Source organism: Anarrhichthys ocellatus, unplaced genomic scaffold, assembly GCF_004355925.1.
Source record: "Anarrhichthys ocellatus isolate YVR2014 unplaced genomic scaffold, GSC_Weel_1.0 scaffold17, whole genome shotgun sequence".
NCBI lineage: Eukaryota > Metazoa > Chordata > Actinopteri > Perciformes > Anarhichadidae > Anarrhichthys > Anarrhichthys ocellatus.
Genome location: NW_022280047.1, coordinates 4,091,444 through 4,116,416, shown reverse-complemented (window position 1 = coordinate 4,116,416; position 24,973 = coordinate 4,091,444). Strand labels below are relative to the sequence as shown.

Here is a 24,973-nt window from a genome sequence, read left to right as displayed (position 1 = left end):
CCCCCCCCCCCCCCCCCCCCCCCCCCTATTCCCCCCCTAATCCAGGCGAGGGCAGACGCTGTGTGTCTGTTAAACTGTTGCTCTTTAACAGACACAATGACAGGACTTCCAGTATAACAATGGGAAAGGGAAGTACAAGGCCCCAGCTGTTTCTCTCTTCTTCTCCTCTCTCGTGTCCCTTGGAGGTCTTTCTTCCTGCCTAACGTAACAAAGAGGCCCCCGTCATCTGTTTCGTCAGTCCCTGCTTATGTTGTTGGACATGACATCAATGAAAAGGCTATCTGCCCCACTGCTGACCATGATACTGTGGCTTCATAGTAAGACATTGTGTTGTGGTTCCCCTGATACCATCCAGCTGTGCTGAAGGTCATTGTTTACTACAGAGAGAGAGGGGAAGGGTAGATCTTTTCCTCTATGCATGTTTTGTCTCGTAAGTTGCTATGTGTCAATCGGAACAGACTCCATTTAAGGTTCAAAGGTCAAACACCTTGGATTTAATATCAAACAACACATTTGTCACGGGATTTATGACAATATGGCCAAACATCTGGAGGCTGGGAACATGTTTTACCCAAGCAACAAACCATCCTCCATTCCAAAAACTTGTCACAAGTTAAAAGCAGATGTAAATGTAATGGATGAAAATACCTTTCAAGCATCTCTTTAAAAAGGACTGGACTTTTACAATCAGTCAACCAGCCCAGTTACTAAAGCTTGGTAGACCCCCAAAGTCCCAGAATGGCCTCTAAAAGTCCTGCTCATTGTTATGGGAACTGATTTTCCAATAAAAAAAGATACTTAAATGCTTTTGGCACTGCTCACTCATGTGTGTGTGTGTATGTCTGTGTGTACGCATGCATATTGCAGTGCCTCGGCACAAGAGCTTTAGAGGACTTTTGCATACTATCCCTTGCCAGGAAAGCGGAGGAAAACAAACACTGCCTTTATTACAGCAATGAATATGTTTATGGACGCAAATGGTATAATTTTCCATTAACTCCCACTTATCAAATGCCAAGAATGGCTCAGGGAAATGTGTGACATTTGACTTTGTTGGGGCCAAACACCGCAGTCCTCCACTGCGACTTGACCCCTGACCCTGCACCTCTGAAAACTCATAAAAACTACACCGCTCCCTATGTTGCTCAAAGCTGCAGGGTATCCTCCTCAGGAGACCGATACTAAGACACCAGGAGCAGCGCAGGTGCTTTTTGTCCCCCGTGCAGTACACACAGCCAGGCTCATCACTCTGTGTTCCCATTCACTCACATTTACAAGCGGCAACACTCATTCAGAAAACCTGGGGCAACATAACAACAGAGATACAATCAGATACAATTAATAAAATAAAAATGTAATGTGTCCTCCATAATCATTTTCTCCGACGCTGTGTGGTTTCTAAAAGTGATCGTCGAGTCAGCGCAGCCATCCATTATTCAGCCTAATCTGACTTGCACGGTAGATGCTTCATCGCAGGACTAGGAGTGAGGAGGAGAGCGCTGTCATACGGGTTCAGAGTCTCCGCGTGTGTGACGACAGCCTCTATCTCAGGCGATGCGCAGGTGAAATAATGGGTTCAGTGTTGCGCCGCTCTCATCTCGCGGACTCGTCCACGTGGAGGTGGGGGGGGGGAGTCTGACAGTATATATTTGCATAGAGGTCAGGTGGAACACAAGGCTCCCTGTGTTCTACACTACAATAAAGGAGCTCGGAGAGAAGCAGGCTGACAGACAGGTAGTTATTAGAAACAGCAGGCAGAATCCCCCTGCTTTGAAGCAACAAAGGGCCTGGAGACAGCGGCTTGTCTTTTTAAGTTGATGTCACATGCAAAACTTCTTATCTTTAGATGGCTTCAAAGTGAAGCAAAATGAAAGAGGGAATCGATCTGCCATAGTAAGCAATGCCTTTTTTTTTTTTTTTTTTTATGAAACGAACTTCATAACAATGCCATTTCCGTCCCCACTTATGAGCGGGTTGGGATATGAAACGTAAACAGGTCCATATGTTTGTTAGCTGGTCAGCTGGCTCTACATTAAACCCTCCTGGGTTACTGTATGATGTAACTTTTTAAACTCACTCGCCCTGTGTTCAGTGAGTACACATCATAACAAGACAAAGCTCTGCTTCTTGTGTGGAGTCATCTGCCTCTTGCTACTGTAAGCCACTTTGATTCATAATTGATAAGCATATCAATGGAAAATCAAGGGAGTTGTTCTTTGGCTAAGCAGCAGAGGTGATAACCTCCTTTAAGGGGAGTTGCTGAGTACTGCTCTGACACATAAGGCAGTTTAACACATGCTCTGACACATTCCAACACTTTTCACACACACACACACACACACACACACACACACACACACCCTCTGTCTTCTTCTGTCCATCTCTGTTGAATTCAGTTTGCCCTTCTCTCACTCTATTAGGTTTTACTTTGCTTTTGGACTCAAATTATATATTTTTTTGAAGCTGCCAAGAGGATCAAAGTGCTCCCGACTCGAATACAAACAACGACTGTCTCATTTCCTGTTCCCTCTGAATGTATGTGTGACTGCAGCACAATTTGGAGCAGGCCTATTTATAGCCGACTACCGCCACCACCAACCCGCAGCCTGAAAGTCACACCGGGAGATTTTGGGAGGGGAGTCCTTGAGCTCCTCTGTCAATGCGAAGCACTGCGGTTGACAAGTTTGCCGATGAGGCCGGTCACTGTGAAGTCGCACTGCACCGTCCCCTGCTCTGAAGCACAAGGCTACATCCCTCAAAGACACAGAATGCAAGTACACGCTGTCAGTAATCTAGTGCATGTAAAAAAAAATCTAGGTGCATACATGTACATGCATGTGTTACTTTTTATTGTACGTGATATGTCACTTCTTGTCAATAGTAAGCCAATAGCAAGAAGAGCTTTTGGCTTACTATAGAGGAGTGACAGGGAGGAAAATAGGGTAGTATAATAACTTACTTTATATCTTTTTGAGAAAGTTCCAGAAAGAAGTTATTTATCCACTCCTAGCTGCCGTGCGGTGTCTTCTGTTTGCTCTCCGAGAGTCCCAATCAGAGAAACCAAAACAAACCAAAGTATCCGGTGTGCATCTCTAACACAGTCCCACACTCCGCTGCTCACTGATGCTCTCTGGAATAAGGAGGGAACTCTGCACGCAGCTCCCAGGCTCACAGCCAATCATGTCAGAGTGGTTCCTGCCTCTTGGCCAATCTTGTGGCTCTCTTGCTCCAGCCTTCTACCCCCCTCCTCCTCCTCCTCCTCCTCCTCCTCCCCCTCCTCCTCCTGAAAGTTCCCATAATTGGACAAACTCTAAACGAGAAAAGATTAAGACAGAGTGGGAAGAACTGATGTAGTATTGACAGAATGGGAGAAATATAATTTAGCAGTTGTGAATGTCAGCGACAAAACTCTGGAAATTGTTGTGCAGCCTAATCTGCTAATGGTTGCCAAGGATTTACTCAGTATTTATTCTTTGCTAGGATTATTATTATTTATTTTCTTTGGTTTAAAATTGCAAAAATTGTGCTTTTGCACCTTTCTTTGAGTTGGCAGTGGTGCTGCAACGTCCAGGTTGACCATGCTTCACTACTGCCTGTATCAGCAATATCAAAGGAATAGCTCAACATTTTGGAAAATATACTTATTGCCTTTCTTGAGAAGACGTAAATATACAGCCAGGTTAGCTTAGCTTAGTATAAAGACAGGAAACCTCTACCGTGCCTCTGTTCTTAAGGTAGCAAATTCTGCCAACTTGCACCTTTTAAGGCTCACGCATTAATGCATTCTTGTTTTATTAAGATTTGAAAAAATTTGTTTGAAAACAACAAGTTATGGTTTTACGGAGGGCAACGTGCTGGACTATTTCTTGGTCTCGTCTGTGCTGGTAGATGGATTTTGTTACGTTTGGACGGAGCCAGGCTAGCTGTGTCCCCCTGATTCCACTCATTATGCTAAGCTAAGCTAACGGTCTCTTGGCTCCAACTTATACTGAGCGGTCAAATATGAGAGTGGTATCGATCGTCTCAACTTACTCTCGGCAAGAAAAGCAAAGAAGCGTATTTCTACAAAATGTTGAACTCTTCCTTTAATATGGGCTCACATTACATGACAGAAGCGGATTCCTTTTGGAGATGCCAAAAAACCAGAGATGAACGACGGGTGAAATGAAATCCCTGTCGGACTTTTCAGGACCTTTTCCTGAGAAGATTACACAGGAATGACGACTGTGACATATTGAAAAATAAACACTGAATATGTTTTGACGTATTAAAGTAAGCACACTCACATACGCACTTGCAATCATTCCCAGAGCTGATGTGACTCTCTCTTGCTTCAGCGACCACGGGGAATACAGCGTACCCTGAGAGAGACATGAATTGCAAATGTTCTTTGTAGCAACGCATTGACAAGACAGATATGGCTTGTGCTGCAGAGCCAATGAACGCCTGCTTTGTCTTGTTTATTTTGGCTCCAAAGCTATCAGTGACACACGCTGACGCACACATTCACACACACCTTTCTTTTTTGCCCTGGAGGGACTGGAGCCATGGCGTTTGGTCGAGAGGGATTCTCACCTCAGTCAAGAGGCGGATTTATTCAGGCAGGACTTTGAGCTGCGGCCTGATTATCTACAACATTCAGATAAGGATCTGAGATGAAAAAGCTTTGAGTGCATATTTTGTTTGGACAGTAATGGCGATGCCATGATGATGTGTATGAGTGCAGTGTGTGCTCTTCAGAGTGGAGTAGCCAGACCTCACAGATACAAAGTAACTGTATTATATTAGTGAGCCTTAGAGGTGCATGTAGGGAGATGTTATTATCGTTCGACAGAGACAGGCTAGCCGTTTCCCCAGTCTTTGTGTTAAAGGGACAGTTCACCTTAAAATACATATTGTTCCTCTTACCTGTAGTGCTATTTATCAATCTGGATTATGTTGGTGTGAGTTGCCTTGTTTTGTAGATATCGATGGTAGAGATGTCTGCATTCTCTCTCGAAAGATAATGCTTTTTAAACCATAGTTCCTATATGGAAATGCTCACAACAACGTCTGTGGATTATCTTGAGTAACCGGGGAGGGTCTAATGAAATGACATAGTGTAGCCATCCATGCATTATGGGAAATGTATGATCCCACAGTTTTGCAGCTTGACCCATGCAAGGGCTTAAAATTGGGATATAAGGGCATCTGTTGCCTTGTTTTTGACGATTTTCTTATTTTTTTCAAATGTCTCTCGCAAGTCTCCCTTTAAATTGAGTAGAACTGCAGGTCAAAGTGAGTTAAATTCAGTCAGCGCACATGTGGATCTCCCCCAGGTAATAAGGCCTTGAAGATTACAGACGCCCTGGCCCATGAAGAGCTTGAAGGATAAGTGGCACTGATGCAACACTGTGTATGGCAAACATCAGGAATAATCACGTCAAATCAAATTACAGTGTGTACTTTACGAGAGGCCCCTCTGGACAACTGTTGCCAAATCTGCCTCCCGTCTGTTCTTACATGTCTGGAATGTGTTCAGTTTACGGCTCTCATCCAGACAAACAGCTCAACACATCATATTACACACACACACGCGCACAGTATTTGTATTGCTGATTTATGTGGCTGTGCGTTCTCCAACACTCTGCCGGTTCAGGCTGTAAAACAAAAAAAATAATGCCAACTGCAATAACAAGGATGAACAAAGCTCAGAGAGTCCGTAAAGCCTTTACGAAAGCACACAGAGAGATGGGATAATTGGAAATAGCATCCAGCAAATGTGGCTGTGCGGTTGTTACTTTTGAGCATTTTTCTGAGAACACATTTATGGTAATGTTCCCATTGCTCCCCGAGTGAAGAGTCTTGCTCTTAGAAAATACACACTGAGGGTAATGTGCCTCTTCCCTCATCCAAATATTGACTGGGAGCCTGAGCAGCTGCGACAGCCAGCCGTTTTTCACACAGTGGATAATGGCGATGATATTTGAGTCAGACTGCCTCATCCATCAAGACAGAAGTGTTTTTAAACATCTCGCAGGAATTTTCCTCTCTCAGCTGAATTCAAGTCAAAGGTTTTAATTTATCGCTCAAGGCTGCGTAACGAAAACACAAACAGATCTTGATCAGAAGATCGATATCGCTCTCAAAATTTGCCCTTTGAATATGAAACTGGAGCCGAGAGGCAAGTAGCATAAAAAACAGAAACAGGTTCAACCAGCGCGCCTGCCTCTGTCCTACTCTTTTCCAGTTTTTATGCCAAGCAAAATCATCTTCTAGCTCCAGCTTCATATTCAACAGGCGGATATTGATCGCCTAATCTATCTCGAGGCCAGAAAGTAAATAAGCTTAGGTATAAGTGTGCCAGGAATATCTAAATTCAGTTTTATGACGGGGAGACAAGCGAGAAAGAAGCGAGACAGGCAGACAGAAATACAGGCAGCAGAGTAGGCGGGCCTTCGGGGAACAGCCAGGCGAATCGGCACGCAGCCTGGGATTCAGCAAAGCAAACGAGCAAGACTGCTACAGTACTGAGCTGTCTGACCCCCAGGCTCATCATACTCACAGGAGTGGAAGGGTTATGCTAATGCCAAAGTGCGTACGCCTTGTTCCTCTTTCGTACTGTTGCATCATAGCATCATACGCTGAGTAAACAGCGGGAAGATGAATACAAATTTACATCTGTGATTTGTCCGAGCAAAAGGGGGAATAGTTTAATCTGTAAAACCCTGAAGGATGCGAGGCTGGAAATGTACTTGAACACACGGAGAAATCGGATCGCAGACCACATGAATAGTCCTTCTTTGCCGCTTGACCCTAAACAGAGGCGACAGCTCACAGCCGCAGAGGCAGCAGCTGACACTGACACACACACACACACACACACACACACACCACTCTGAGAACTTATTGTAAGACAAGACGCCGATCAATAAGTCGGCTTTGGGACAAAATGATATACTGCAGCGCGGTAGATAAGTACCTGGGAAACAGTCCAAACACAGCGCATTTGTTCCACTGCTGTGCACCCAGAGTCACTGCAAAAGCTGTTGACAGTTACCACGGCGGAGGGGGGAGAGATGTTCTTGGAGAAGGGAGGTGTGGGGACTCAGTGAAGAGGCCCAAAGGGACAAACACACAGTTGAAAACATGCTTGTAGAGGTGCAAACGTGCAGGTGCACAGGGAAGCGTGAAGAGCTGAATCCGAAACCAAATGCAATTGTTCGTTAAAAAAAATGCTTTAATGTTCTCGAATGTAAATATTTGCACCAAAAAAAAATCATAATGGGCTTCTTTCATTGTTCTCTGATAATCAAAAAACAATTGTTGTTCACTATCACGTTGTCCTGACACTGAAATCTAGATGTGTTCTGCCTCAAGACCAGTCTGACATCTAAACTACCAGATTATGCAGCCCTGTCTGACTTTAAAGAGACAACACAACATGATAGGTGTTCTGTTTGTGGCGACTGACCTCAACAAATGAAAGCAGATTCTGTTGAGAGCAAAGTGTGGTCTCTGTTATTTAAAATTATAACAAGCCAAGTCATATTTATTATTGTTTTGTTTTGTTTATCCGGAAAAAGATCTTAAAAGACTGAGGAAGGGACAGAGGAGGATTAGGTTGTCATTAGGGCATCCAAGTACCCGCAACTATCTAAAATACCAAGAACGATTCTCAGAGACACTCACTGACAGACTCAGCAGCACACACACACACACACACACACACACACCTCATCTTTTTTTGGTGGTGTCTCTCCCCCTCCAGCACCCTCTGTTCTCTCCCACATGCGAGCACTCGCTATCGCCCCTCATCATAAAGTTTCCAAAGGTGCCATCACCCCTCTACAAGATACAACGATCAGGTGACACATGGACGTGCTTTTCCCAAACTGTTGTCACGAGGCACGACAGACAAGTCATGTTAAGAAAACAGACGTGCTCTAACGATGGTGCCGCTGGAAGTGACTACAGAATTACAGTGACTACAAAGAAAAGCAATTACCGACAGCTGTCTGCTGTGACTCTGCCATTACAAACAGCCTCATGACTCGTCCTGACAGTCATCACTGAGGGAGATATAGCACCACGTTTCAGTTCATGTTGTCACCTTTGATTGTGGCAAAGTGTGACAACTGTGGCACCCTGCATGGAGAGTCCCCCTTATAGACCCTGCACACTTGGTGTCAAGGGTTTCTCTACATCAATAAAGCAGACATAATCCATATTGTTTTATAGTAACAATGGACGCCGTGACAACTTGCGTGACTGCTGCAAAGCTCTGAACCCACAGATGATTCGAGTTCCTCTCAGAGCTCCAGAGTCTTTCAGCCTCTTTCACTTCATAGCTGCCCAGCACCAAACAAAACACAGACAAAGTTAAGAACTAGCGGGCGAACACAGCGGAGCAGTTAGCATCTCAAGAGACAGATAGAGGGAGAGAGGCTTGTGTATCAGGTCGCTAGAGTCACGTCTCCATGTGAATGATGATGTGCTCCATATCTGCTGGATGCTACTTCAAACCAGTGGGAAAAACAAAAACATGACCACAATTCTTTGTTCATGTGGTAGCCCAGAGTAGGAAACCGAGACCTTTGATAACATTCAAAAATGTCTTCATTTAACCAATTTCATTTTGTATTGCATACTTACATACTTTTGCAAATGGTTTCTGGGTGCCCAATATGGATGAGATGCTGTAGAGATCAAACTAAACTTCACTCTAAACACCACCGTCAATGGGCCATTTCAGTGTCAAACAGATCAGAATGCAGAAAAAAGGTCGCTGCGCAGATTAAATATTTCTACTATGAGACCAAACTGAGAAAAATGTCTCTGTCATTAATGAAGGGAACTAGCTTGCAGATGGAGATGTAACTGGACGTATCGGAGGTCATTTTCCTTCCAGAACAAGCCTCTAACTCATGATAAAGGGATGGCAGATGTTGCCAATTACTCAGATTGTCATGGTGCCACTTCGGGTGCTCTTCATTGAGCCAATTGGAGGAAAATGTTTCGGTGCAAGGCAAATAGTGATCATCCATGCCCTCCACGGGTTGGGCTGTCCCGCTGCCTGCTCTCATCTCTCCGTTCAACCGGTCGTATACCACTGTGTATTTTTCATGGAAAAGCACAGCAGACTTTAAATGACTTCCATAATTTGCAGCTTTAGTTTAGACTGACGTCAGCTCCCCTGTGTGTATTTACAGCTCTCTCTCTCTTATTTTCCATCACGCAGCCGAGTGTCATTTAATGAAAAGCATCGGGGGGGATGTTGTTTGGTGGCGGTGTCATTATGTACCACTTAAGTGCAGAAGGACGTACAAATAGATATGTCAGCGTGCTCTCCTGTTTCTTGGGTGCGATGTGATGGAGAGGAGGAAGCGTGTTAGACAGAATAAGAGCTTTTCCCTACATGTAAAAATATCTAAAATACATGGATGCAAAATTGGAAAATGATATAGATATGCAGTGCCTATAAAATATATTCACCCCACTTGGAGGTTTTCATGTTTCTCTTACACTAACTCAGTACATTTTGTGTGATATTTTTTTTTTTTATAGACAGAAAAAGCGAAAACAGAAGCAAAATGATCGAAATTCACTTCAAGTGTAGAATTCAAAATACTTGTTTGCATAATTATTATCCAATTATAAAGCCAGTATTTAGTGGATGCACCTTTGGCCGCAGTTGAGTCTGTGTGGAAAGGTCTCTAATAACCTTTTAATATTTGGACACTACGATTCTCCCCATTCGTCTCGGTAACAACTGCTCAAGCTTTGACTGGTTGCATTGACGTAGTGAGCAAAAAGCCTTTTTCCAAGTCCAGTCCCAATTTATCAATTGAACTGAGATCTGGACCCTCAGGGATGTCAGCATGTTGTCAAGCCATCCCTACAGCTTTGGCTTTATGCTCGGGCTCATCGATTGTCCTGCGGGATTTTCATTTAATTAGTTTGCATTGTTTAACTTGGGATAAAAATGAATTGCTCAATAACACATTCAACCAGATGACTTGTACCAGCGATGCCATGCTTTTCCATGAATGTGAAATTATTTTTTAGCTATAGGTATGTGTGGTGATCCATCAGACTTTAATACACACCAGCTCTATAGTCTCAGTTTAACAGCAGCTCCTACTGGTGAGAATAGCTCATTACAGTCTGGTCAAAGCATCACTTCAATGAAAATATTAATTTCATGAAGCCAGCATTTACTCTATATTTGCACATTTTCGGGATTATTCAAGGTGGAAACTTTCCCACGGGATTAACATGAATTTATGTGAAGTAACGGGAATATAGTGGGAATCTGCGCAGGCTGTATTTACGGTGCTGATGGAAACTAACCACACATTTGTCGATTAGCCCAGTGTGAAATGTGCCATGTGGTGAGTTAGCTAGCTAGCTGTGCATAGAGGGTTGTAATTTTACTACCATTCACTGGGGTTCTGGCAAATCATCTACATGATGGGGAGAGGGCGCTGCTGCTGAACAATGCATGTTACAAACGAGCACACTTTAAAAAAGTAAAAAGCCATAAAAATGTTTTTTTTAAGTGCGCATTTTTCCCCTCACATAAGTTCACAATTAAATAGTTAAATTTAAAATTGTGCAAAAAAGATTAAGATATTCCCTAGCTCAACTTCCCTTTGGAATTTTACAAACTTAAGTGATAGCGGCTGAAATCTCTCAAACTGCAGCATCAGCAATTCTCACTTTGTGAAAAGCCTCAAGTCTTGGCTGCAAGGTTCCATTTATAAATCAGGTTTCTACAATATTATGCCGGCTAATCATTTATTTGCAATTACTTAGTCCAAGTGAGTTGCTCCTACTATTTGAAGTTAGACAAAAAATAAAAAACACTTCCTACTAAACTAAAAAGGATTTCAAGAGACATTTTGCAAGTACATTGATCATTTATTTTCATATAAATACATATAAAATACAATATAAACAACTCAATTCACATCATTTCTTAGCCTAATAACTATTGGTATAACAAGGGATCTGAAAAAAAAAAAAAAACACAACAAACCCAACACACAAAACCATAAAAAATTAAACAAAAACTTGGATTTGCACCTGAATTATTAAAAAAAATAAAAATAAAAAAAAAATAAAAAAAAAAAAAAAAAGGTGGAACTCTTTCCACATCAAGCTCGATCCTGTGCCCCAAAGTCTCCAAAAAAAGGAGCAGAGTGTTACATTCACTTTTCAGATTAAGGTCATCATAACTGATATAAACATACTCCACAGACCTCAGTCCAAAGGCTCTCCTCGACTCCGGACATCTGAAGACCTCGTTAGCCACAGAAGTTCAACAGATGAAGCAAAAACCTTTTTTCCCCCCCCCCTTTTTCTTTTTTAAAAAGCAGGCAAGTAAGGCTGCTCATGTCTTTTCTGGGTGGCTAATAGTGAATCCATGTAATTGTGCATACATATATATAGTGCACTTAATACAGTGTTATTTTGCCAGGAGGACGTAGTAAAACTAGCTCAAGCTCTGCATCCTACAAGAACCCAAAGGTCGGTCAGCCTTCCTCTCTGGCATCTCCGTCACATCATAGCTTCATTGGAGAACACATTGATTCTGCTGTATAAAGATCGCTCTTTTCACTGAATGCCTGTACCATCAGCAGCAGTTGTGACTCAACCATAGAGAAGTGGGCGTGCATATGTCATAGAACCTAAGAGGTTTTTATAAAAAAAAAAAAAAAAAAAAAACCATGTTCAACCATTCGTTGACGACAACCTGAACAGGACATGTGTAGCCTGAATACCATTTTTAAAAAAAAAAAAAAGAATCAACTGAATAGTCAAAGTAATCTTTTTTTTGGCCAGGTGAAATAACAAAACTTTTCAGTGCGCAACTTTAAAAACCTTTAACTGGGTTTCCTAAAACAACAACAAAAAAAAAAAAGTAAGATCAAGTCACAGAAGTTAAATCTCAGTATTGGAAGCTTTTTTGAAGAAGCCCAGTTTGACTGTATAGCCGTGGGTCCCACAGTCTCACCATAGGTGAAACCCCATCAGTGTGATTAGTGGAGTTGAGTTTTTTTGAAATATTTTAAAACCATACTGTAGTAGAGCGGAGGGATATTAGGGTACTTCCATAGCAGAACTTGGGCTTTACCTTCATTGTAAACAAACAAGATAAAACCCTTCAGCTTGAGTCAATAAACCTCTTATATATATATATATAGCTTTGGTCAAAAAGCAAAGATTGTCTTTTGCAGTTGCAAGTAGAAAATACAGTCCAAACTAATTGGAGTGGAATCTCCGATGCATTTTGCTTACATGAACGAGGGCAACCCCCCTCCGACACCCCCTGACGAGCAGAGACCTGCGTCACTCTTCTTTGTCATGACTGGCATTTCCATTCATAAGCCCATTGCTGTGGTGTTCCCATTTCTGATTCTGCAGCACTTTAGGCAGCCTCTTGCCCTTGGTGTAGGCGTGGTACCAGAAGTTGAGGAAGAGGAACAAGAAAATCAGGCCGTACGAACCGATGATGTAGACGAAGATGGGGAACTGGTAGGAGCAGTCCTTCAGGAAGAAATACTGGGAGATATGGCTGGTCACTACCGCAAACTGGATCTGGGGGTGGGGGGGCGACATGGAAAGAACCTTAGTTCTGCTGTCACACATGAACACTTTGAAATCACAAGCGACACAAAAAGAAAAACACAACATACCAGCTGAATGGTAGTCAGGTGCTTCTTCCACCACAGGTACTTCTGATATTTGGGGCCCAAAGCAGTCAGGCCGTAGTAGGTGTACATGATGACATGGACGATACAGTTAAGCAGGGCGTGAAATGTCCCCATGCCACCTGAAAATAGGGAGTGTATCAAGGAGAATGTCAAATGAATGCAAGGTCATAAACTATAGCTTGAACATTTAAAAAAAGAAATGTAAATAAAGATTCCTACCTGCAGAAAAACGAACGCCAAACCACCAGGTGAAGGGCATGATTGAGTGATGGTAGACATGAAGAAATGTCACCTGGCTATTCTTCTTCCTCAGCACAAAGAAGATCTGAATATAAATACACAGAGAGTCTAGTTCAACACAATACATAAGGAAACGTAGTCAACCGACGGTGCCAAATGCCCGACAGTGATCGAGTCACTCACCGTATCCAGCATCTCAATGAACTTTGAGAAGTAGTAAAGCCAGCATGTTGCCGCCATCTAGAGGAGACGGTAAAGAATATTTCAGCACTGGTTCTTAAAAACAGCTCTTATACTACATGTTCTGTGCTAAATTCAAATGCTATAGCCTGGCTTACCCTCACACCCTGTGGTGAATCAGAGAAGTCGACCGGGTCACAGCCGAAAGAGTATCCGGTTCCCCATCCTGACATCACAAACTGAAGAGAAAAAAACAAACAGTGTGGTTACTAACAAGTAACTGGTTATGAAAAATAAAGTCAGAATAACTTTTACCTTGAAAAACTTTGTAGTTTAATTTGTCTCAAAAACTTAATCTAGAAATGTTGCTTTTGACTGTAATACATTAAAGCGTGTTGAGGTAGTATTTCACATAAAATGACTCATTCAAAAAAAAAAAAAAAAAAAAAAAAAAAAAAAAAAAAGTGTGGTTGAGATACTGATAAAATTAAGAATGTCTCGATAAAGTGTAATGTTGATGTTACGCAGCATGTGCACTAGACAATGCATGAAAAGAAAAAACACCTGCAGATCTGGTTTGACCTCAAATTCAAGATTAAAAAAAAAAAAAAAAAAAAAAACAAACGTCCATGAACAACAGTGTTACACAAGACTGCTGGCATGAGACTGATGACAGATAGTCACTTCTGTCTGAACAATGAGTCGAACAACGCAGGAAGTACTGACTACTATGAGGATTTCAGCAGCTCACATTTCATGTCAACAAACTGCAGCAAGAGACAACGTGACTCACCTCATAGCACATGTAGAGCGAGAGAGCCACCACGCCGAAGTTGTAGACTACGAGGACTCCTTTGAGGTCGAAGGGTTTGCGGTTCTCCATCAGCCGAGGCCCCAGCGACTGGACAAAGTAGATGTACGCTGCGATGACGATGGCTTGGGGCACAGGGGACGACATAAGGAACCAGCTCGCCGTCCGTCTGTCTGCAGCACAAGAGCGTCGACAGGTTTGAGAGATCAACAAGGTTCAGGCGCAGAGGATTTAAGTAACAGAAACACAACCATGAAGGCATCTCCGTTTAAAGATTTACCTGCGTTTTGGATGAACTCGTCATAAATGAGTGCGGCGGAGGACTTCATGTTATCGAATTCCATGTTCAGACGAGATGCTTGCAATTTACCTAAAAAGATCAAGAGACAAATGTTAGGAAGTCAAAAAAAGAAAATGTGTATGCTTAAATGTTCAGACACACTCAAAAGCTGCTAAATACACAGAATAGAGAAACACTGCATTCAATGGATTTTTTTGATTTAAAAATCCTAATATAAAACAAATTCACACCGAGGAGCCATCAAGCTTACTAAGGCCCAACAGGCCCTCCACTTTCATCATGAACTTCTAACAGGAAGTAAGACTGCTGCACCGACAGCACAGTTTCCTCCACATGCAACCGGTTTTTCCATTTCACGATGGAATTTTATCATCTGAACAGTGTTCAACAGCTCGGTATAGTGGCAGAAGAAATATCACCATTTGTAGTGCCATGGCTGTAGGACTGGACTGTTTAGGGGAGAAAAAAAAAAAAAAAAGCCACTCAGCCAGTCTTTGCTGCCCTTCTCGAGCATCTGAAGCAGACAAAGCCAAGAGTGTAGGGGAGTACAATGAGTAGCAGTCAGTGTCTGGTTTCAGTCAGTGCGACTAGCATTTATTCCAGAAACATGCACGCATGGATAATGTATATAAAATGGTGTCGTCACAAAACTATGCTGCCTGGACTGTCTTCAAGATGAGGACATTATGTTTCTCTATGGGAAATGCTTTAAAAGCAGTTAGTACAGTCAGCAGGCGGACATTTGGCGAAGCTGTACATTAATGAGACAAGAAAATTGTAAAATTACTTTTTTAAAATGGAGCTCCAATGCCTTTAGAATTACACACTATGCTGTCAGAATGCCACCACGCTCAAACTGGCACATTTTTCAAAATTGAAGGCAAGTGGGATGAAGTGACCCCAGCATCAGCGCTGAAGCCATCCTGACCAAAACAGTAATGGTTCACGAGTTTAAATGGCACCCATGTGTGACAGTGAGCAGACATGGGTGGTGTCTGGTACAGTTACAGGGTCGCTATAGGATCCAAACAACTGGCTTGACTGGTTTTTGAGACACGTCTGGGGGGGAAAAACGAAAGAAAGAAAGAAAGAAAGGAAAACTTGTGAAGGTAATTTCATCATCTCAGGAGCTTCCCTTTGACAAACCGCAATCGAAACAAAATCTCATCAACTCAACATACCTGTTGGATTATGTTTTTGTTTCTAGAAGAACATTGTGCCATTTGTGATAGACGGAAATTGATTTATAAAAAAAATAAAAAAAAAAATAAAAAAAACACACATCACTCCTCGTCTGCCAACCTGTGCACATTTTACCCTACATGACTGGTTTTCAGGGTGCGTCTACCTGAATGCAACGGGAACTTGGACAGGGTTAAAGTCAATGGGTGAACGTGAAAAAAGGCTTGCTATCCACAACAACTAAGACATGACAAGCATTGACACGCCAATTAAGGTCATAGAGATCCGTATGTAAAGGCTGCTACGCACATGGCATACCCTATTTGTGTACCTTTAATGTCTGAACGTCAACTCCTACATTTCACAAAAGATAAAAAAAAGTTAGTTTTTTTTTTAAATCCACGTTTGGGTGATTTTGGTCGCATTCCAAATCATTCAATTACTAAAGCGGAGTTATTGATGTGGTGAAGGTACAGGATAAAAACACTGAAAGTCATTACATTAAAACATTAAGCACCCATACCTCCAAATAAAATACACATTAAAGTTGTTTACATTGTGTGTAGAAGCTATTAAATTTACGGCTCGTGCCCAGACACTAATGTTCAGTTAGTGCACCAATAAAACGCATCAAAATTATTTAAAAATATATATTCTTGGCCAATGTCAGATACATTTCAACACCAGTATCGCTTCAAAATCTCAACAAGTGGCTTAGTTGACGAGGACTAGGTGACGCAAAGTATTGAAAAACGGGTCCGACAGCTACCGTGCGACCCACCACGACATTTGTAATAATGATTCAGTAATCACGGGCACGCTTTGGCATCGACGCACCGGCGTTGTCAGACTTTAATCGGATCATTTTCAGTGGGGTTGTGTCATCACTCTACTCGGATTCAGTTAGGGAAGAAAAAAAACATCACTTACAAAGATTGAGCTGCAGCTGCCAGCTGATGAATATCCTTGTGGTCTGTCAAATTGTATATATCCAAACTCCCGGATCACCTGCCGCTGCCCTACAGGTGTGACTCCTGCACTGTTCACGCGCTGACACAGGGAGCTCTCTTCTTATGGGAGCATCCGGAGGGCGTGGTCTGCTCTCCTGCTCTCCTGCTCTCCTGCGCTCCCGCGTTCTCTGATTGGCCGACTCGTGGACTAACGTTTCTAGTTCATTTTTGAGTGATGCCTCATCGAAAGCTATGTCGACATTTTGTAATAGTACAGCATATTACATCCAGTTTAATTGGTTTCAGTACACACAATAAGGGGATCATCAGCTTTCACCACAACCTCCCTAAAACCAGTACGGTTACAAAGGTAGGCGACAGACATATGGTGGCATTCCCAGTTTATTGGAAGACATACATGATCAAAACTTGTACAATCAACACATTTCAGGTAATTTGGTGAAAAGAGAGCTGACTGACACATTATGTGATGATAGCGATAGAAATAGTATCTTGGATACAAGTAGTGTTTTCATGATTTAAAATCCCTGGACTGAGATGCAAGGAGTCATGGTCGATCACAAAGGATAACAAAGTTGATGTGTTTTCATTACAAGTGGCTTTTTATTTTTGGAGGGGTCGGTATTAAAGCTAATTTGGGTTCAAGGTGTCCTCATGGTAACCAAGGCAATATGTAAAGCTATGAGGAGGGTGGGTCAGAGGGAAAGGTTTCACTATCACTCTAGTTTCAGTAAGCACAGCTTGTAAACATATGCAAATGAGAACAAGACAATGGCTGTTTCCTGAAGGCCTGGTTACTCCCACGTGAAGACTATCAAACTTACTCTGCACACCAAGGACCACGTTGGCTTTACATTTAAATTTAAAAAAAGGAAAACAATGCAATATAAAATGTACCAAAAAAAACCCCATTATTCATTACATTGTGCATATATAAAGTCGTACAATTATTTACACTCCTTGTCATTTTAGGGCCTTCATCTTTGTCTGCTATGACGAAACAGGAGACATTTCCATTAAAACCATAAATATCCTCACAGGTGTCCCAGGACCATAATCAACCGGTCACTTATTCACAAGTTCATGGTGAAAGGAAGCGTGCTCATTTGCATGGTCACACCACTTTGTCCACACATACAAAACGCCAGCATTAATCTTCATCGCTGCTCCATGCGTCCTGAAAGGCGGTGTTCACTGTAGTCTGGTCCGCAGCAGCCTGGAAGGAATCAAGACATTCACCTCAATACTTTATCTGAATTAAGATACTCGTCCTCTAAAAGATCCACTACAAAAACATCATCTCAGATCTCACGGGTTTGACAACTACTGTTTATCTGATGAATGTACAAACTAGTTCAAGTTTGATGTAAACTACTATGAGTGTAGACACAGCATGACAGAGCTGTGCAGTGGTGACTGATGTCCTCAGTATGTGCTGAGACAGCTTATCTATGATCTCATTTCTCCCATGAAGACAAAATGACACTCCTGTTGAGATTGTCATCAACAACATGATGACATAAAACACTTGTGTGTGGCGTTTCACAATGATTCCACCATTATTCCTGATGTCTTTTCCGGTTATTGGGACTTGTACCTGATTTGCACTTTTTGACTCTTCCTCCACATCTGAGGCACGAAGGGCAGGAATCCACGCCAGGATATTACAGTCTTTACCTCCACTATACAGCTCCTGCATACAACGCAGAACAAGGACAGCTCAGGTTCTGACACACTGGTTGACAAATTGTTCCAGGAAACAAAAGAGGCGCTGCCGTTGCAGCATAACCGTCACCTTAAAGCACTTCCAAACAATGACAGCAGCAACGCCAGTGTTGACAAGCGCGATGGCCACCGAGAGTAAAGTAAAAGGAAGAAACCGTGGGACACACACTCTGTGTGCCGTGTGACTGATCGGAGTCACTACATCAGAGAAGAGGCCCACAATAGAAGTGAGACACATTTTCGGGACTAGATCTCCCGGAACTCTGCAGAGTGACAAGCTGCCGAACCGCATTCCTGTGTCACACATTCACCGGATGTTGACATCAGCTAATAAGGAGGGCGGTGGTTGGACGTCCCTCTACATTTGTGATGATTATGTGCTGTGCCTGATACTTAAAAAAGGATTACCACTGACGCTTAAGTAGAAATAGAAACTTCAAGCACTGCCATATTTGGTTGATATTTTAGGACACTTGGGTAGAAATACAGAACTGAACAAGCATATAATTAGATAAACTTGGAAGATTATCAACAGCTTCATGTCGTCGGTTTGGATTACAGAGTAAGAAGAATATGATGAAGATGAACACAATGGGGATTTACAGATGTATCGGGAGACTCTTGATTTCAGCCAGAATGAAAACAAATATTGGTTTTAGTCGGATATTAGTGTTATAGTGTCAATATGTGGCCAATGTCCTAATATTGACATCTCTTGTACTTTTTGTGGTCATTTGGATATGCAGTACTATTATTCAGTGTACTGTTTTTTTTTATTGCCTTTATCTTTGTTTATCTTATCATTTTTATGATTAACTTATTTCATCAGATCTCGCAATGCCGAGCCTCTTGTTGCTTGTGTTAATGTACACATTACATACATTTATGAAAGCAACTTTGAACATCACATCCTTGTTCCACTGACAATGTCATCCTTCATTCCTGAAGCAGCAACAGGCACAAGCAGAGTACTGTATGTAAAGATAAGAGTGAAACTGAACTAACACCTGATAAAGGCCACAGGCATTCTGTTTGTGCAGTGAAACCATCACCACTTGGCTTATGAACACAACGCAGCCGAAGTTCAGGCTGAGAGCACGGACTTGGGTCGCACAAAGTGGATGCCCGGTATTTGCATTTATAGGAGCTCAGTATAGCCGAGGTAATGTTGACATAACCATGTAATCTGTCGGGGGGGAGGCTTGCAAATTTCTAATAGCCCTTACTCTGGTGACAACACCGCAGCAGTTGAAGAGATAAAATACAAAAGGACAGAGGGAAAAACTGACCTGAATTCTCAAAGCGCACACAAGAGAGCAGCTATAGACCTGACCGGCAGAGCAAACAGAAATAGACGGAGATGCAAACAAAGGCAGCAGTGCAGATATAGATGGGGGTGTATTGGCCAGATGCAGGGAATAGTCGCCACCGGGGACTTGGATGCGTCTCACCTGGTAGTCCGGGTGGAACTCGCAGCAGTCCACGTTGTTGTAGTGACCCCTGAGCATAGCGACCAGCTCTCCCGTGTGGAGGGCGTACGCGGCCACCGAGCTCTCGCACGGCACAAACACCAACTCCGGGCTGCTGCCACGCGACACTGTGAACTGTAGCTTTTTACGACTCTCGTTGGACACCTTCCCGTAATTCACCTGAGGGACAAACAGTGAAGGCACACAAGGTTCAGACGATGTGTGTGTGTGTGTGTGTGTGTGTGTCTAAGCCGAAATATAAACTACCAACAGCGTGAGGCGGTTTCCTGGAGGAATATGAAGTTTTTCCAGTTTGAAACTATATTTAGTGCACAACACCAGAACAACTGCTTATCTCTACAGGTGTAACTGATTTTTGTTATCAACCTTTTTATTGAGTTTGTCACATAAACATTGTTGTACACAAGATACCACAGACGAAGATTAATGCACATACAAACAGCATTTAACACAAACTATATACACATCACCATTGCTTTGCAAAGAAAAATAACAAAATAAATGAGAATAGATAATTAAATCCACAAGCAAAAAAAACAACAGACAAAACAAATTAATAAAAAAACCTATGGACCAAAAATAATGTGTAGGTCTTCTTGCATTCCATCAAAGCGACACATTATATCTGTGTAAGAAAATGTGGGTTTGAAAGAGAGCCAATGAGGATGTCCCAAGCCTCTACAGTGGATGCCCGCACTTTATGAATTACAGCTAATGATCTTTCTATGAGAGCAATATCCCTAAAATGATTCAGCCTCTCCCTCATCGATGGGGGACCAGGAGAGAACCATGTATGGGCTTCTTGGCGGCAGTTAAACCAGCAAATGTGTTTGTTTTCTGAAGGGCTAACCTGGAATTATCACTGAGGACGGAGTCACGGTTGAATACAAATAAGGTGGGCTGTTTATGAATTGGAAATTCCAGGACATTTTCCAGACACTTAGCCACCATAGACCAGAGATTAGATGTAGAGAGGCAGTCCCAGAAAACATGGAGGTATGTAGCAGCAGTTTGGATCATCTGTGAGCTTCATTTTGAAGCGCCTGTATGGTGAATGAGCTGATGTGCTGGGTGTTTTGATGAGATATTTTTACCAATTTAGCTCAAGGCCCTGTCCCTAAAAGTCACTCTGTGAACAGTGGCAGACTGCTGGTTAGCGGTTGGCGATTGTTAACCAAACATTCATTTCTGTTTCACTTGTTTACATGGTAATACCACCAGAGAATATCGAACCGTTAATTAAAAAAAATAAAAGTACTGTTACCAACAATAATTTCCTGTTGCCCTTGAAAAGTGTAAAAAAAAAAAAAAAGTGACCCTCCCAATTTTAAACCAAATTCAAGAAATTGTTTGGTTAAAAAGTTGAACACCCCCTCCATTAGCAGCTTGTGTTGAGACACTGTTCTACAGAAATTGCTCTCAAATTCGCTGCAGCACGAAGACAGCTCCAGTTCGACTTTAATTAAAATGTTCGAGAGTGACAGATGATAAGAAACGGTGTAAATCATGTCGAGCAACCACTGGAGGGATGTGCATTAGCGTTAAGGACACGGTGGCTCCTGTCCTGGTAAGAACTTGTGCAGCAGCATTCTGTATTCGCTGCAGAGACGGCAGGTAAATCCATCTGACATGACAACAAAACTCCACATGTAGTGTTTGAAGGAAGCTGACGAGTTAGTCTTCTGGCCTGCACATGCGCAGGACGTACAAATGGTAACCATAACAACCCTGTGATCAAAAGACAATGAATGCAGCTTTAAGTTAATAATGTCATCACCATAAACAGAGTTGCATGTCCTCTGCACGATCGTGGGAATTTATCTTGCGTTTCTATTGATGAAAGAGATATGCGCACACTTAGATCTATGCAGAGTACACTGTATGTGAGCTTTCGGTCTAAAGGAACCTTATCGGAGCATCATCAGAGCATCTTATTGTTACTATAAAACATCAACCAAGTAAAACGCATAAACTGCATTAAAAGAGGACCAAAGGCCTTGTGGAACTCCATTTGTATACCGTCTTTTATGGATTTAAGTTTTAAACTGAGACGTTGCTGATAAGTAGCTACATCCTGAACCAGTGATAGGTGCGACTATACATTAAAGAGAGGTGTCAAAAGGATAGACAGCTGGACTGAACCTGTATTTTAGAAGCTGCCGGTGACAACACCCTGAACTGTTCTTGCAGGCTGCAACTACATAATCCAAAGTGTTAATCCAGGTAGGTTAAAAAAAAGGGACAAAGCATTTAATCTCTCACACAGATCTTACCAGCGTGTTTTCCCCGGTAGCACTATTCCATAGTCGCATCCGGTCATCGGTTCCCGTGGTGAGGAGGTAGAGGCCATCGCCAGTGAAGCACAGGCCGTTCACTCTGCCATTATGAGCCGTGTTCACTGGTGGGACACGGTAACATTTGTCATCTCTTTCCTCCTCCACCGTCGTCAAGACCCAGCATGGCATATTTACTCCACATAATCATTCATAGTTTACTGGCATGCTTTGAGTGTAATTGTTTTTAGAATCCTTTGACTTCTGTGACAGCACAGAAAGACTTAGATAAACTGAGTTAATTGCAAACTGGTTTCCTCTTGACAGTGACCCTTTGTCCTCAAACGGGGCCTCAGGCAGGAAAAAAAAAAAAGATTGTCAAAGAATGTTGACCTCTCCTTCAGAGAGAGACACACTCGGTTTAACCGGAATAACATGAAGTTATCGGAAGCTGTTGCTGTATAACGGACCAGAATTTCTCCTACCACCAGCTTTTAAATGTATCACCAGGTAGATGAATTCTGTCACTCTGTGTGGCCCCACAGTCCCTTCAGTTTGTACTTCAAGACACTTTGGGCTAATATGCACCTCAGCTCCTATTCCATGTGTGCAGCAACTCTGTGCAGCATCACTATAAGGTATATGCCATGTCTTCGGGTTGCTGAAAGGACATCTTGGACAGTGATTGGCAGATAGATATGGTTGAGGGAGGGGAAATGTATGACGGGATGATGCACTGCATATGCATTCAAACAAAACCCCAAATACTCCAAAAATTAAACCCAGGAGGCTGTCTGACAATAACTTCTGTCCTGATGCCTGTAAATGCCTGGTATTTTCCTTCTCTAAATAAAGCCTGAAGCATTCTGCCAAGAGCCCGGCCCACTGCATGAATGAGGAAAAAGACACGGGAAAAGCGAGGGGAGAGGTAGAACAGTACCTGCCTCAGAGGCGCCTTTTGACTTGTCTCCGTTGTGCTGATCCAGTGTGAAGAGACAACCAGAGGCCCGGCGCACATCCCATACTTTGACTTTGCTGTCTGCACTTAGAAGGAAAATGAGGGAATTCGTTTTATTAAACACAGGGATTTATAGGTGCAATACATGCTCAAACATGTACACCAGTGTTTCTGTTGGGCACAGGCGGCTCCATAATAGAATATCCTACACTTCTCTGTGTGTCTCTCGGTGCCAGTTGTTTTCAAAAATCACTTGCAGTCCACAACGACGGCAGCACACTGATCCCAATAGGCTAATTAGCAGGTCTAATGTAGCATAAAACAGGTGGGGTCTGTGTCCACCATATGCTACACTGACGGGGCTACTAGAGTACCACAGTGCTGCCATCTATCCGCCAGCAATGTGGTGGCATTGTACTTGACTCAGGGCTGCAACCGGGCCAGATGGGCCGGCGCTGAGGTGACAAGAACTGCTGGGAAACACAGCATGGTGGGGATTAACCGACACCTGACAGTACTCCTCGATGTGCCGGCTATGAGAGCGAACTAGGTCAGGCTTCATAGAAAGTGTGACAGTCAACTGAGCCTACCTGGCAGTTGCTAAGATGTGCTCGTATCTGGGCGACCAGCGCACAGACAGGACCTCTGCTCTGTGACCTGAAGGGGGAAAGTTATTGTTGATCTGTGTGAGTAAAAAAAAAATAAAAAACAGCAGGAAAAGTAAGCGTGTGTATTTGTGGTGTAGTTCACTAACCCTGAAGAACATGAATCCGTGACCCAGACTTCAGGTCACACAGCTGGATTTTGGGTTCTTTGGTGCCGACTGAAAACACAGAGACAAAGACAGTTGATGGAGGAGAATTCAGAAAGGTTGACATTATTATGTTTTTGTTTTAAACACACACAAAAAATGAATTAAAAGGCCACCTTTAAAGCGGAAGATTCCATTAAATCATAGTTTTGATATCCTACTTATCAATATTGTCAGAGTTTACAGATTGTGATAAATGTGTAAGTATAATCTGTTACAAGGTGTGTGTATAAGGTAGAGGTGCTTTAGAAGGGTAAAACCGGGAGTCCCAGACTCTCACAGGTAAGGTGTGGTTAAAATAAAATCTCACTGATACAAACTGTGATTGTCTCCGGTTTAAAAACAGGTGTGTCAAAGAAACTGTGTGTGTATGCACATTAATGAGCACATACTCAGCAGGCACGAGGAACCCGTTGGTCCTGCTTGGCGACGTGGTGAGCTGGCAACTAGATTCTTACATTTTTTCACCCCAGAAATCATTTTTCCTGGATTGGAATCCGTGTGTAACCAGCTTCTGGCCCACTTCTGTCCCCTACAGGTATGTGTCACTTCATGACCTGGGGGGGGGGGGGGCATGCAGTGCTTTGCTTGGAGGGACAAACTGATGATGAAGATGTTTGCTTCGGTTCAACGCTTCTTAGTGCACAATCACAAAAATGCCAACAGGTACCCTATGCATTCCATGAGTTCTTCGCCTTTGGCATCAGCTGTGGCTGCATTGTCACACACCTGCGATGAGACTGTGCTTCCTGGCGATGGGGGACAGGTGGTGGCTGTAGACGTTGCCCTCAAACTCAAAGACTTCAGCAGGCTGAAGAATGACAAAGTGAGACAAAGAGAAGGTCGGCTTTCTGTGTGTTCAGAGCTATGTACACTGAAAGACAATCTTAATTTGATGGTAAAATATACATCCGTGACCTTAAATAAAGCCCTCAGGCCTCAAAGTTTAAGTGTAGGATAAATGCACCACAGTGCAGCAAAGAAGTTCAGAGAATGGATTAGGTCAAAACTAAAAGAGAGGGAGGGTACCACAGCTCAGAGCTCGTCCGAGCAGCAGTGGTGGTTACAATGCAAATTCTTCAGCAAATATAAAAAGCCTCTCTGTGCCCCATCTGTCAGTGTGTGCCAGCACTGGCCAATGGGGGCACACACACACACACACACACACACACACACTGCATAAAAATACCACACACCCACACACATTGACTACGTGCACACTAATACTATGCATACACTAATATGCAAATATAAAACCACAATAAATAATTGAATAGGTATGAGTTTGTGTGTGTGTGTGTGTGTGTGTGTGTGTGTGTGTGTGTGTGTGTGT

General features: G+C 42.7%; 3 protein-coding genes across 5 annotated transcripts in view; all 3 read right to left on the bottom strand.

The window, feature by feature from the left end:
- Positions 1 to 4,316, bottom strand: part of pde4d (phosphodiesterase 4D, cAMP-specific) — a 161,899-nt gene extending 157,583 nt beyond the window's left edge. Inside the window, exon 1 of one of the 2 annotated variants that reach the window (XM_031856231.1) lies at positions 4,287 to 4,316. In XM_031856231.1, coding sequence (XP_031712091.1) covers positions 4,287 to 4,304 — 18 coding nt within the window. In that variant the 5' untranslated portion in view covers positions 4,305 to 4,316. Of the gene's footprint in view, positions 1 to 2,959; positions 3,120 to 4,286 lie in introns of those variants that run through there. The other variant, XM_031856233.1, reaches the window with a different exon arrangement.
- Positions 4,317 to 11,332: 7,016 nt separating this feature from the next.
- elovl7a (ELOVL fatty acid elongase 7a) lies at positions 11,333 to 16,455 on the bottom strand. The gene is made up of 8 exons (XM_031856561.1): positions 16,343 to 16,455; positions 14,210 to 14,299; positions 13,912 to 14,102; positions 13,277 to 13,357; positions 13,122 to 13,178; positions 12,918 to 13,023; positions 12,681 to 12,817; positions 11,333 to 12,582 (listed from the first exon to the last, which is right to left on the bottom strand). The coding sequence occupies exons 2-8, from the start codon at positions 14,271 to 14,273 to the stop codon at positions 12,334 to 12,336; spliced, it is 885 nt and encodes a 294-aa protein (XP_031712421.1). The 5' UTR covers positions 14,274 to 14,299; positions 16,343 to 16,455; the 3' UTR covers positions 11,333 to 12,333.
- A 293-nt stretch (positions 16,456 to 16,748) lies between these two features.
- ercc8 (excision repair cross-complementation group 8) overlaps positions 16,749 to 24,973 on the bottom strand; it is an 11,205-nt gene continuing 2,980 nt past the window's right edge. Inside the window, exons 5-12 of one of the 2 annotated variants that reach the window (XM_031856560.1) lie at positions 24,370 to 24,451; positions 23,584 to 23,652; positions 23,420 to 23,486; positions 22,812 to 22,915; positions 21,872 to 21,996; positions 19,560 to 19,757; positions 17,981 to 18,076; positions 16,749 to 17,599 (exon numbers count right to left, since the gene is read on the bottom strand). In XM_031856560.1, the coding sequence (XP_031712420.1) occupies positions 17,534 to 17,599; positions 17,981 to 18,076; positions 19,560 to 19,757; positions 21,872 to 21,996; positions 22,812 to 22,915; positions 23,420 to 23,486; positions 23,584 to 23,652; positions 24,370 to 24,451 (807 nt within the window). In that variant the 3' untranslated portion in view covers positions 16,749 to 17,533. The other variant, XM_031856559.1, reaches the window with a different exon arrangement.